This window comes from Megalobrama amblycephala, linkage group LG7 (assembly GCF_018812025.1).
Source record: "Megalobrama amblycephala isolate DHTTF-2021 linkage group LG7, ASM1881202v1, whole genome shotgun sequence".
Taxonomy (NCBI): domain Eukaryota; kingdom Metazoa; phylum Chordata; class Actinopteri; order Cypriniformes; family Xenocyprididae; genus Megalobrama; species Megalobrama amblycephala.
The window spans coordinates 45,982,912-45,997,114 of NC_063050.1; the positions used below are offsets into that span (position 1 = coordinate 45,982,912).

The following is a 14,203-nucleotide window of genomic DNA, read 5'->3' on the forward strand; positions in this document are numbered from 1 at the left end:
ACCTCAGATTAAAGTCAGGCCACTCACTAGTAAAACTATCAAACCAAATTTATTTCTAGAAATAGAAATTCAGGGTAGTCTCTCTTACAACCAAAACATACATCAGAGAGCTACGAAGTGAGCTCCAAACAAAACAGAGTATTTATTCTGTCAAATCATACATATTATTTTTTCAGCAAATAAAGACTTTCGAAATTGATTGGATAAACAAATGAGTAAATTATCATAAAGCCTCCTACTTCCTTTTATCATACAAGTACATTTTCCGCTTCGTCGACATCCCATAATAATCACCAACATCCCATAATAGTTGTGCCCACCTGAAGTGTGTAAATATTTTTAACATCTTATCTAACTCCCTAAACTAACTCCCTAAACTTCTTCCCAGCTAACTGACCTTGACGGCAGAAAGAGTCAATATTCTCAAGTTGCTTCTCACAGCATTTGTAGATTAGCTTTGCGATATCAAAGAAAGATAGAAAAGCATTCGAAACAATATATCTGAGTTTTTTTACCAAATGTATGACAGGAAAGTGACCCAATACTTAGACATAAAAATAAATCTCCGTGCTCATCAATCAAAATCTAACCCTTACATGTACAGCATAGGCTCTGTTGGGCAGCGTTGTAACTCATGCAAGATTAACAAAACTGATCATGTATAAGAGGTACCATTGATTGAATACACATAGAAAATAATATTTCTCTTGCAAGAACCGTTCTCAGACTCCTTTAATTGGGACCCAGTTCTCTTCACGTTCACACTGTCCCTGTCCCTGTCCCTGAAAGAGGGCTCAGATCCTTTTTTGATCCACTTAAGTAGGAATGTGGTCTCAAACATATTGTGGTCTGTTCATACTGTTGCTTTTTGGATCTAGTCCAGTTCAGTGTTTGATTGCTGACCCTATGGCCTTCGAAATTATATCCGATTGGTTCTACTGATTCATATATTAGGCTTCTGTCACTTTAAGAACTACAGTAATGCACAGATCCAATATACTGATACGCATACACGATTTCTTTCATTCAATTAAGACAAAATCAACTGTTTATGTGAACCTTGTGTGTTTTAAACACTTTAAACGCAATAACACGCTAAAGATAACTTAATTTAGTACACGCGCTGTGACAGCTGGCTTTCTGTGCAAGGCACGCAGCTGCATCTCACAGTTTGGAAGCGGTTGAAATTACAATGAACAAGTGTATGTTGTGAACGAATAATCTGCAGAGATTTGCCTGAAGAATCAGCCATGATGAACAGTTGATTTATATGGAGGCATCTGATGGCCAAACTACACTGGATTTCGCAAATGGAAAAATCAAGTGAGCCCAGACTGATTTGTGTTCACATTGGATATTTTTAGCGAACCATAACAATTAGCTGAAAGCGAAGCGTATTCAGACCACCTCCCGAATTGGTCTCGGGTCTTTGGAGTGTTCACATACGGGCCAAAAATCACATGAACTGTGCTCAGACCCCTGAAAAGGACCTTGTGTGAAAACACCCGAAGAGTCTAAGAAACTGTTTTCAGCGCTGTGAATCCACTTTGCATGCACTTAAATTTGCACTGGAATTGATACGGAAAAACCTATGCTGTTGTTAATGTTAATGTTCATATCATGGCGTATCAAGTGCAGAAGAAGCCTCTGGAGCTGAAATTTCAAATTTGATAATAGGAGTTTAGTTTCTGACACACACTGTAATCAGCAGACCAATCACAGCAGACTGGGCCGTCAGACCAATTAGAGCAGAGTAGACTCTTGGAAAAGGAGGGGTTTAGAGAGACTGAGGGTGTGTTCACACTTGTAGTTCGGTTTGTTTGGTCTGGACCAAAAAAGAAAAAAAACACTTAATCCTGATCCGATTAGCGCTCAGATTGGCAATTTTATTACCAAACCAAAAGATACTGAACCTAAAGGCATAGGGATACCTGATTGGTCAGATTTTATGACGTATTGCCTGTCTTGAGACGAACATCCAAAACAGAGATAAATGTGCTTGTTGTGTGTGTGTAGCCTGCATATGATGGTATTTTGGCCAGCTGGGAACTCGTGAAGAGCTTATAAAATGTGTAAAGGTGTCAAAACAGCGGCAGGAATCCATCCGTCACACACAAACAATCTGCTGCGTGGAGACGCACATCTGATGCCTTTGATGGGCAAACTCACAACTATGATGAGAAAAAATGATATGTGCGAGGATTCTGTCCTTTTTAGGGTCTCGTCTTCCTGTTTTTGGTTCGTTTACATGTCTTTGGTCCGTGTTGCATTCATATATCATTCAAACCGCACCAGAGTTTGTTTGGAAGCGGACCGAGACCCATCTTTTCAGCGGTCTCGGTCCGCTTGTTTAGTGCACACCAGGGTTCGGATAGCAGTGTTCACACATGTTCAAATGAACCGCTCTAACAGAGCAATCGCACCAAGGTTCATTTTAATCGAACCAAACATGACATGTGTGAACACACCCTGAATCTTCAAACAAACCGTTTTCAGACTCTTTGAGAAATTAGGTGATGCTGCAATGTATATAATAAGAAAATTCAAGTGTTTTTTGACCTTGGATGCATGCAAACCTATTGTAGGAGACCTCCAAAACAAAATTAGGAACCTTTAAAATAGCATAATAGGAGCACTTTACATTTCTGTTGGCAGGAGGTGCAGGTGAAGTTCCAGCTGAAGCTGGTTCAGTCAGCTCACACACAGCGGCCCAGCGCTGGATCCAGTTACCCTTATGTAGACATCCTGATAGGAGACTTAACCAACCACAGAGTCACACAGTTACAGCTGGAACAGGTAACACACATTCAACACCATGAGAACCATGTATAACAAGTATGAATGAGTGGTTTATGAGCATATATGTGTTTGTAGGGTCTGGAGCTGTGTCGGGTTATCGCCATGCACATTGAGAATATGCTCTCCGTGCGAGAGAAGAGGCTGACGCTGCCACCCAGTGAAATCACCATGCTGTAACAAATCACATTTCTATGCATTCTCTATGTGTAATTTTTTATGTATTGATTATCTCATCATATCTAAACCAAACCTCTCAATGCAATGTTTGCACTAATCATGTGTATTTGTTCACATGTTATGTAAAGAAGACACACAATGAATGAAAAGCATTATTTTTGTACTGAATGTGTAATATTTATACAGATGATTATTATTTGCCTTGTTTTTGTGCATCAAAATTGTTCCTTGATACCTTAGATAAGTAATCAAGGTATAAATGTTTTTATATTAAAACTTTTAACACATGCACATATCAGTTAGAAAGAAGAGAAATGTTACTCAGGAGAACACTGCATGAATGTAATATTTTTCATTCTCATTATCTCACAAATACTGACAATGAAATGGTAGTTTTTGAAGTAGTGCAATGAGAATTTTTCAGTCAAACTTTGTATATTTAGCTGTTAACATATGGGACCTGTGGGTTGTTAAATTTGTATTTTTATAGTTTTCTTAATTAATTTATTGATTATAGGCTAAGTTTATAAATTGTCTGACTGCAATTGTCCATAACTCCCCGTATTTTGGAGAAACTGGAATATGAAGTTGACATTTGTGTGATCTATAATGATCTAATTAATGAATAAGATTAAAATACAGCAAATTGGTAACTGCATAAGCTGCCTGTTTTCATTTTTTTATTTTGTTTGCATTCTGCAAAATAAGATATCAAAATGAGACTAATAACCCCCCTTTAGGTTTGGAACATAATGGTCTTATGTACATTATGGGTTTTAACTGGCTTGCAACTTTTGCACATCAATTCTTTTGTTGCATAACCTTTTTATGACAAAAGTTCAAAATAAAAGTTCAAAATAAAAACATACCATGACTAAAGATGTATTTTATTTACATTTAAATAATCAGGGCTAGAGCTAATACAATGAAATGTAACATATATGAAAAATATATACAACATTACATATTTTACACAGTATAGACTATTAAAGGATTAGTTCACTTTCAAATTAAATTTTCCTGATAATTTACTCACCCCCATGTCATCCAAGATGTTCATTTCTTTCTTTCTTCAGTCGAAAAGAAATTAAGGTTTTTGATGAAAACATTCCAGGATTATTCTCCTTATACGGTCTTCAATGGCCTCCAAATGGTTGAAGGTCAAAATTACAGTTTCAGTGCAGCTTCACAGCGTTCTACACAATCCCAGATGAGGAATAAGGGTCGTATCTAGAGAAACCATCACTCATTTTCTAAAAAAAAAAATTACAATTTTATACATTTTAATCATAAATGCTCATCTTGAACTAGCTCTCTTCTTCTCTATTAGAATGCCAGCAGTGTAGACACTGCTAAGTGTATTACTGCTCTCCACAGGTCAAAGTTTGAACTAAATTGTCATACAATATACTAGTGCAAGTATATAACAATTAGTTCAAACTTTGACCTGAGGAGGGCAGTAATACACTTAGCAGTGTGTACTCTGCTGGAATTCTAATAGAGAAGAAGAGAGCTAGTTCAAGATGAGCATTTATTGTTAAAATGTATATAATTTTTTTTTTTTTTTTTTTGAAAATGACAGATTGTTTCTCTAGATAAGACCCTTATCCCTCGTCTGGGATCGTGTAGAACGCTTTGAAGCTGCACTGAAACTGTAATTTGGACCTTCAACTGTTTGGGGTCCATCGAAGTCCATTATAAGGAGAAAAATCCTGGAATGTTTTCATCAAAAACCTTAATTTCTTTTCAACTGAAGAAAGAAAGACATGAACATAAAAAAAGAAGCCATATCTAAATATGATCCAGAAGCGCAGGCGTTTTCTCTGGGCCAAGGCTCATTTAAAATGGACTGTGGCAAAGTGGAAAACTGTTCTGTGGTCAGACGAATCAAAATTTGAAGTTCTTTTTGGAAAACTGGGATGCCATGTCATCTGGACTAAAGAGGACAAGGACAACCCAAGCTGTTATCAGCGCTCAGTTCAGAAGCCTGCATCTCTGATGGTATGGGGTTGCATGAGTGCGTGTGGCATGGGCAGCTTACACATCTGGAAAGGCACCATCAATGCTGAAAGGTATATCCAAGTTCTAGAACAACATATGCTCTCATCCAGACGTCGTCTCTTTCAGGGAAGACCTTGCATTTTCCAACATGACAATGCCAGACCACATACTGCATCAATTACAACATCATGGCTGCGTAGAAGAAGGATCCGGGTACTGAAATGGCCAGTCTGCAGTCCAGATCTTTCACCCATAGAAAACATTTGCCGCATCATAAAGAGGAAGATGCGACAAAGAAGACCTAAGACAGTTGAGCAACTAGAAGCCTGTATCAGACAAGAATGGGACAACATTCCTATTCCTAAACTTGAGCAACTTGTCTCCTCAGTCCCCAGACGTTTGCAGACTATTATAAAAAAGAAGAGGGGATGCCACACAGTGGTAAACATGGCCTTGTCCCAACTTTTTTGAGATGTGTTGATGCCATGAAATTTAAAATCAACATTGCATTCTGTTTTTATTCACAATTTGTACAGTGTCCCAACTTTTTTGGAATGGGGTTTGTAAATTATCAGGAAATTTTTATTTGAAAGTGAACTAATCCTTTAATATTATTATAGGTGACATTTTGGAAATTCTATTTTTGTTATAATAATAAAACAATTAAATGCAGTTCTAGTTTTATGGAACAACGTTTTGTTGTTGTTGTTGTTGTCGTTGTTTTAACTGAATATTACAAAATAATTAAAAAATGCAATAATGCTGTCAGCACATGTTCCGGGCATGTAAGAGCTATTGAGGACCCAGGTTTGAGTCTGTTCTGGGCTATGGTTCTGGGTCATCCCATTCCCACTCTCACCCGTACTTTCCTGTCTACTCTCCACGTTGCTATAAACAAAAAGATATTGTTATTAAAGTATTGCCATATTTACGAATTATTATTATTACATTGAAAACGCCTTATATAGCTGAAGGGGTTTGCTGACAGCTGATCGCGTCGCTCATTGGCTGTCACTGGACCAGACCCTCATGCATGCCTACGTGCAAGTCATGACGCGCATGCGCAGCTCTCCAAACAGTTTTGGTTACACGAGTTTACCTTCTCTCCACGGCTCTGTACAATCCTGCAGTAGCAGAATAACTGATATATCTTGGATACATTATCCCAAGCTGGTCAGCACAGCGGTTGTAGTGGCCAGAGGGCGTACGATTCAAACAACATGCCGCTGTGAACCTGTGTCCACTGGAAGCTAGTGGTGGCGCAGCTGTGCTACGTGCTAATGTTATGGGACTGAACCGCAGGAAAACGCCGCCTGTGATTGACAGCCCACTCTCTGCGTTGCGTTACACATTCAGTCGGGTTGCTCGTGGAATGGGGCAGTGGAAACTTTGGTTGGTTTAATTTGCAACAACAAGGGCAGAGGAAGCAGGCGGCAACGCTCCAGGCCTTCGGTCACGTCGCACACGACTTCAGTGACCGACACTAACATTATAACATGGGGACCTGAAGTGAATTCAGGATAAACAATATTTAGCCGCGAAATTTTGGACTTTGCTCTTGAAAATGGCCGGTTTTACGGATTTGCGGGAGAAGCTGAAGTCGATGACACCGCACAGGGACACAGTTTTCGAACACAGCAACGGCGAGAAGCGCAAATACCGCGAGTCGGATGACGATGATAGCGAGTACGAGGAGCGGCGGGACGCGGAGGCGCGCAAAGTGAAGAGCAGCATTAAGCAAGCGAGTATTTTCACGCAGGAAGAGTGCGCGCGTATCGAGGCTAAGATCGATGAGGTGGTTGCCAAGGGAGACAAGGGGCTCTACCGGGAGCACACGGTGGACCGGGCGCCCCTGCGGAACAAGTACTTCTTCGGAGAGGGCTACACGTACGGCTCGCAGCTTGAGAAGCGCGGCCCCGGGCAGGAGCGGCTGTACTCCAAAGGCGAGGTGGACGAGATCCCGGACTGGGTGCACGAGCTGGTCATCGATCGCCTCGTGACGCACGGCGTCATACCGGAGGGCTTCGTTAATAGCGCCGTGATCAATGACTACCAGCCCGGGGGCTGCATCGTGTCCCACGTGGACCCCATTCACATCTTCGAGCGGCCGATTGTGTCCGTGTCGTTCTTCAGCGATAGCGCGCTCTGCTTCGGCTGCAAGTTCCAGTTCAAGCCCATCCGCGTGTCCGAGCCCGTGCTCTACCTGCCTGTGCGGCGCGGCAGCGTCACCGTCCTCAGGTCGGTACTAGTTCTACTTTTGTGTTATTTGTGTACCTTGATTTATACTATGGTAGTATATATTGCTATATTCATATACCATGGTGTTAACATGGTACTTGAAAGGATAAAACTCAGAAAGTACCATTGTACTGACATGTTTATAGCAAAATATTTAGTTCTTGCTCATGTTCGCTGTTTTTATTTTTTTATTATAGTGGCTACGCAGCCGACGACATCACGCATTGCATCCGCCCACAGGACATCAAGGAGAGGAGAGCTGTCATCATTCTGAGAAAGTGAGTTGCTGCTCTGCTTTTGAGTCACAGTTGTTCTTGGAAGATCTTGAAGCATGTGTGGGGGTGTATAATTTGTTTTGATGTGTTTCATTGTAGAACAAGGCCGGATGCCCCTCGCTTAGACTCCGATTCACGGAGCCCATCCATCCACTCTTCTGAGAGAAGACACATACTCAAAGCCAAACGCTCACACCGCAAAGCTGACCCAGATGCTGCACACAGGTACTTGCAAAAGTTGCAAAGTTTCCATGCTACATGTACTTACTACTTAGTAAAAACAGTAAATTAAAGGGTTAGTTCACCCAAAAATGAAAATAATGTCATTTATTACTCACCCTCATGCCGTTCCACACCCATAAGACCTTCTTTAATCTTCAGAACACAAATTAAGATATTTTAGTTGAAATCCGATGGCTCCGTGAGCCTTCATAGGGAGCAGTGACATTTCCTCTCTCAAGATCCATAAAGGTACTAAAACATATTTAAATCAGTTCATGTGAGTACAGTGGTTCAATATTAATATTATAAAGCGAAGAGAATATTTTTGGTGCGGCAAAACAAAAACAAAATAATGACTTATAAAGTGATGGCCGATTTCAAAACACTGCTTCAGGAAGCATCGGAGCGCTATGAATGAGTGTGTCGAATCTGCTGTTTGGAGCACCAAAGTCACGTGATTTCAGCAGTTTGGCTGTGTGACACGATCTGAATCATGATTCGATACACTGAATCATAATGCTCCGATGCGTCATGAAGCAGTGTTTTGAAATCGGCCATCACTATAGAAGTCGTTATTTTGGTTTTTTGGCGCTCCAAAAATATTCTCTTCGCTTTATAATATTAATATTGAACCACTGTACTCACATGAACTGATTTAAATATGTTTTTAGTACCTTTATGGATCTTGAGAGAGGAAATGTCATTGCTCCCTATGGAGGCCTCACTGAGCCATCGGATTTCAACAAAAAAATCTTAATTTGTGTTCTGAAGATTAATGAAGGTCTTACGGCTGTAAATGACAGAATTTTCATTTTTGGGTGAACTAACCCTTTAAGCTTAATTACGTGCAACTAAACTTAAATCAAACCCTAATCCCAGAGTAAGTGCATGATGTTAATTAATATTACTCATTACTTAAATGTATAATTACACTGTATCAAGGACACCTTAAAATAGTTTAATCCCTCTAAAATTTAAGTAAAACTCATCCCACTTCATTTGTGCTGTAGACATGATGCATACCTAAAATTGTGGCTTGCTAAAGGATTAGTTCACTTCTGAATGAAATTTTCCTGATAATTTACTCACCCCCATGTCATCCAAGATGTCCATGTCTTTCTTTCTTCAGTCGAAAAGAAATTAAGGTTTTTGATGAAAACATTCCAGGATTATTCTCCTTATAGTAGACTTCAATGGACACCAAACAGTTGAAGGTCAAAATTACAGTTTCAGTGCAGCTTCAAAGGGCTTTAAATGATACCAGACAAGGAATAAGGGTCTTATCTAGCGAAACCATCTGTCATTTTCTACAAAAATGTAAATTTATATGCTTTATAAACACAAATGATCGCCTTGCAAGTGCTTCCGCTTCCCGTATTCTTTAAAAAGATTAAGCTGTATGTCCTACGGCTTCCCTATTCTACTTACGGAAAAAATGGAACTAGCGCCGCATTAGTTCCGTAAGTAGAGTAGAATTTTAATTAATCAGCATCGTAAACCCCTTTTTTTATAATAAAAGTTTTTTATTTTCATTAAAAAATATATATAGATGTACATTTTACATTTCACTATACTTCATATTATATTACCTTTGCATCATATTACAAAACACTAGTTAACACTGCTGTGAGGGTGTTTCTAATGCAGCAGCTGTGGGAGTGACGGAAAAAATGACATCTTTCTCTCTTCTGACTGCTGTTATCAATCAGTCAAATGAAAGTTGTGAAAACACTATTGCTGAATTTTTTCTTTTGCTGTTTGAGCAAATGGGGACACCAAAATATATATTTAATGTAGTCTCTCATTCACCACTATAAAAGTTTACCCAACTATGACAACTTCTGCTTCTGAGAAACATGGAAATGTGAAAAGGATCAATTAGAATGATTTCTGAAGGATCATGTGACACTGACGACTGGAGAAATTATGCTGAAATTCACAGGAATAAAGTACAATTTAAAACGGGTATTTTAAATTGTAATGATATTCCACAATTTTGCTGTTTCTGGTCAAATAAATGCAGCCTTGATGAGCAGAAGAAATGTCTTTAAATATTTTAACGACCCCATACTTTTGAATGATAGTGTAGAAGAGAGATAAGGATGTAGGCTTTTTCTGCAGTGTGACTAGTAGAATTTTGCTTTTGCAAGATGCAGTATAAAGTCCGAAAACTATGGAACCTTGTTTCTGCCACTGAATAAAAAAAAAAGATAATTGACCCTTCCCAAAGACCCGCCCCCCTTAGTTACTGTTGCTTTGTCCGCCAAGCCGTGGCGCCGTCACGCCACACGCAGTGAAAAATACATCGCGGAGCAAAGAGGGTACGGACAACACACCGACAGACAAGACAAAGCAGGTTACTTATGATATTAAACAAAGTCCCAGCTTTCAAACTGTGTAGTTTAAGAAATTCAAACAATAAAAACCGTTTTGTGGCTCTTTAATGTGTCGTGACCATGGTCGTGACAGATCGCTGTAGCGCCTCAGCTCAAGAGGCTCATAAACCGATCATCTGTTCCTACTAGTTCATTTATAGCATCAAATAAACATGAATGAACATGAGAATGAATGTTGTTTCAAACGTGGAAAGATGTCAATATACACAATTTTTCAAGTTTAACTCCACCCAGGTTAATCTTCTAACTCCTGACTGCTTTGTCGGACAAAATGGCGGATTCGGCGTTCTGATTGGTTAGATCGCTTGTCAATCAAACTCCCGGCGAAGGGTCAATTGTGACTTTTTTTCTTGTTTCTCGTCTTTTTTTTTTATTATAAAGTCAGAATTGAATGATATGAAGTCACAATTCTGAGAAAAAAAGACTATTACATGCAATTGCAAGGTTATTGCAAGGTTATTTTGAGTTATAAAGTCAGAATTGTTTGATATAAACTCGCAATTCTGAGAAAAAAGTTATCTTTTTCTCCTTAGAATTGGACTTTATAACTCGCAATTGTGAGTTTATTGCAACATTTGCAAGTTATAAAGTCAGAATTGAGAAACTCGCAATTCTGGGAAAAAAAGTCGACTTTTTCCCTTCAGAATTGGACTTTATAACTCGCAGTTGTGATTTTATTGCGACATTTGCGAGTTAAAGTCGGAATTGCGTGACATGAAGTCGCAATTCTGAGGAAAAAAGACTTTATAACACACAATTGCAAGTTTATTGTGAGTTATAAAGTCAGAATTGTTTGATATAAACTTGCAATTCTGAGGAAAAAAGTAATCTTTTCCCCTTAGAATTGGACTTTATAACTCGCAATTGTGAGTTTATTGTGACATTTGCGAGTTATAAAGTCAGAATTGCATGATATGGGCTGCGATCCAGTTCGGTTTTAGACACGCACTCGCGAACTTCCCTAAACACTTCCCCTCGGGGGAATCCCTGCCGCCATTTTGAAGTGCGTTCCACTTCGTGAAGTGGACGAGGGAAGTTTATATGGACAGACCCTCGCTCCCTTGATTTTGACCGAGGGAGCGAGTCTACTTCATAAGTACACTTCAGGCAGCTCCATAACCCACAATGCAACACAATTGTGACATCACCGCATATCGCGTTTAATTTACCCCACCACAAACAACTCTATGATATATTAATTATTTTTTAAACATTTAAAACACGCATATATACATATAGAATGCTGTATTAAACAATTTTGTAAGGGGAAAAAATAAATAATAAATCAGCTCCATTGCGGATTCCAAGTGATCAAGGGCTTAGGACGTTCCAGTTCAGCCCATACAAAGGTTCCGCCAGAAGTGGGCACTCGTGCAACGTAAGCAATGACGTACATCCGAGTCAACGAGACCGAGTGAAGTTAGCGAGGGAAGGGCATTTAAAAACCGAACTGGAACGCAGCCTAGAAGTCGCAATTCTGAGGAAAAAAGACTTTATAACACACAATTGCAAGGTTATTGTGAGTTATAAAGTCAGAATTGTTTGATATAAACTCGCAATTCTGAGAAAAAAGTCATCTTTTTTCCCCTTAGAATTGGACTTTATAACTCGCAATTGTGAGTTTATTGCGACATTTGCGAGTTATAAAGTCAGAATTGCATGATATGAAGTCGCAATTCTGAGGAAAAAAGACTTTATAACACACAATTGCAAGTTTATTGCAATTGTATAAAGTCAGAATTGCGAAGCTCGCAATTCTGGGAAAAAAGTCGTCTTTTTCCCCTCAGAATTGGACTTTATGACTCGCAATTGTGAGTTTATTGCAACATTTGCAAGTTATAAAGTCAGAATTGAGAAGCTCGCAATTCTGGGAAAAAAGTCGACTTTTTCCCTTCAGAATTTGACTTTATAACTCGCAGTTGTGATTTTATTGCGACATTTGCGAGTTCTAAAGTCAGAATTGCGTGATATGAAGTTCTGAGGAAAAAAGACTTTATAACACACAATTGCAAGTTTATTGTGAGTTATAAAGTCAGAATTGTTTGATATAAACTTGCAATTCTGAGGAAAAAAGTCATCTCCCCCCCCCAGAATTGGGCTTTATAACTTGCATTTGCGAGTTTATTGTGACATTTGCGAGTTATAAAGTCAGAATTGAGAAACTCGCAGTTCTGAGAAAAAAAGTCGTCTTTTTTTCCCCCCAATTGGACTTTACAACTCGCAGTTGCGAGAAAAGAAGTCAGTTGCTCACAATTGCGAGAAAAAAGTCAAAATTGTGAGGGGAAAAAAAAAGTCAGAATTGCGAGATGTAAACTTGCAATTGTGAGGGGACAAAAGTCAGAATTAAGATGATAAAGTCGCAAATGTCTTTTAAATTGTTTTGTTCCGTGCCGGAAACAAGCTTCCATTAAAAAAAAAATTGCATTAAAATTGCTTAGTGCAATTTAGGAGTAGATACATTTCTGTCATTATTTACTCTCCCTCATGTCATTCCAAACCTTTATGCTTGGGTCACTATGAACTGTCATTGTTAAAAATAGCTGCTTGAAGGTTCCTTTTGTGTTCTGTGGAAAAAAGTAACAGCATACAGGTTTGGAATGACATGAGGGTGAATAAACGATGACAGAATTTCCATTTCTGCTTGAACTGATCCTTCAAGACTAAAAAAATTGTCACATTCCACACATGCATTTTGCTTAAATCATTTTGCTCTTGTCCTCCCTCAGGCCTCGTATTTTAGAGATGGACAAAGAGCTGCAGAGGCGTTCCCTCTCCTCCCGACAGAGACGTCACGGCGACAGCAGTTCAGAGAACTCCTGGAGGAGAGCTGAAGATAGAGAGCCGGGCTCCCGCTACACACACGACCACGCGCCCACGCGACGAGTCAAAATGAGACGTCACTGAGACGTAATCAGAACTCACTGCTTATCTCCTCCGAAGCCTTTTCGTTTGCTCAAGGAGATGGAAAGCGAACAGAGTGACTCAGTAGAAGAGATGCTTCTGGAGTGGGTGGCCTCAAGGACGTTTGACGGTGGCTGCTTTACTTATTAAAAGGCTTGATCTATCTATTCAGACATATCAAAAATGATACTTTAAGATCCACTATATTTTGTTCTGTGTGATTTAAAGGAAATGTATGGAATAAAAAGACATCTAAACTGACTAGTGGAATTCGATCATAATTCACCAGTTCATGTGCCAGTGTTATGCATATATAGCTCATTCATATAACAATATCAAATACAAATGTGTATTTATCCACTTTCTCAAAGGTAGGGGTTTGAGGAGTAAACATGGGTGATTATTTTTTCTGGCTTTAAGAATTTTGTTGGATAAATTCTAAAACAGAAGCTTAGAACAGGCCATCAAATAACTGACATGTTTTGTTTTTATGAAAGTTATAAAAAGCGAGAGGGAAAATAAATCGCGAGTTTTGTTAATGCTCAAAGACTGATTTAAGTTAATGCCATGATAATAAAATGTGTCTTTGATTTCCACACAGTGGCTTCTCAGTGCTTTTTTCCCCCCAGTGAAGGGTGGTAAAGCCATGGTAACTAGCTCTGTTCGACCACCATGCTGATTCTTTATTTTTGAAGGACAGAATTAATTCATGCCAACATTACAGCTGTCGTTCAAGAGCTGTATGAGACTGTCATAATGGCAACGGTTCATGTTTTATTTTTTATGTTCACTGTTTAGTTCTGAGATTGAATGGAGCTGAAGGACATGCAGGAAAATATGATAAAATGTCTTTTCCATTGCAGGTGTTCAATAGGAAAATGCATTTGACTACAAAAGACTATACTTTGTATTCAAGAGGCTGACACGTGAGACTGTTTTTGTTTAAAAGTTGAAAACTGAGTGGATTTGACTGCATAAAAGATTAAAAGAGAGATGTTCTGTGTGTTTTGAGAAAATTGTTCATGCTTTATTTTTCTAGTTTTACTGATGAAATGGAGATGATTCATGTTTGTTGTACTTTTTTGTAGTTAACTTTTAAATACCAAACATTCTCACCCAGTGTTCCTTTAAATTCTTTTACTACTCATGTTAGTTTTTATTTGTGAAAAAGTTCATTTTTCTTCAGTTCAGTTT

The 14,203-nt window shown here is 38.9% G+C and overlaps 2 protein-coding genes across 4 annotated transcripts in view; both read left to right on the plus strand.

Annotated features, from left to right (window-relative positions):
• myo15ab (myosin XVAb) overlaps positions 1–3,844 on the plus strand; it is a 60,663-nt gene extending 56,819 nt beyond the window's left edge. For all 3 annotated transcript variants that reach the window (XM_048197742.1, XM_048197743.1, XM_048197744.1), the window contains 2 exons: positions 2,656–2,796; positions 2,875–3,844. In XM_048197742.1, the coding sequence (XP_048053699.1) occupies positions 2,656–2,796; positions 2,875–2,976 (243 nt within the window). In that variant the 3' untranslated portion in view covers positions 2,977–3,844. The remainder of the gene's footprint in view (positions 1–2,655; positions 2,797–2,874) is intronic.
• Positions 3,845–6,030: 2,186 nt separating this feature from the next.
• On the plus strand, positions 6,031–14,025 carry alkbh5 (alkB homolog 5, RNA demethylase). The gene is made up of 4 exons (XM_048197746.1): positions 6,031–7,215; positions 7,413–7,493; positions 7,590–7,715; positions 12,835–14,025. The coding sequence occupies exons 1-4, from the start codon at positions 6,542–6,544 to the stop codon at positions 13,010–13,012; spliced, it is 1,059 nt and encodes a 352-aa protein (XP_048053703.1). The 5' UTR covers positions 6,031–6,541; the 3' UTR covers positions 13,013–14,025.
• Positions 14,026–14,203: the final 178 nt, after the last annotated feature.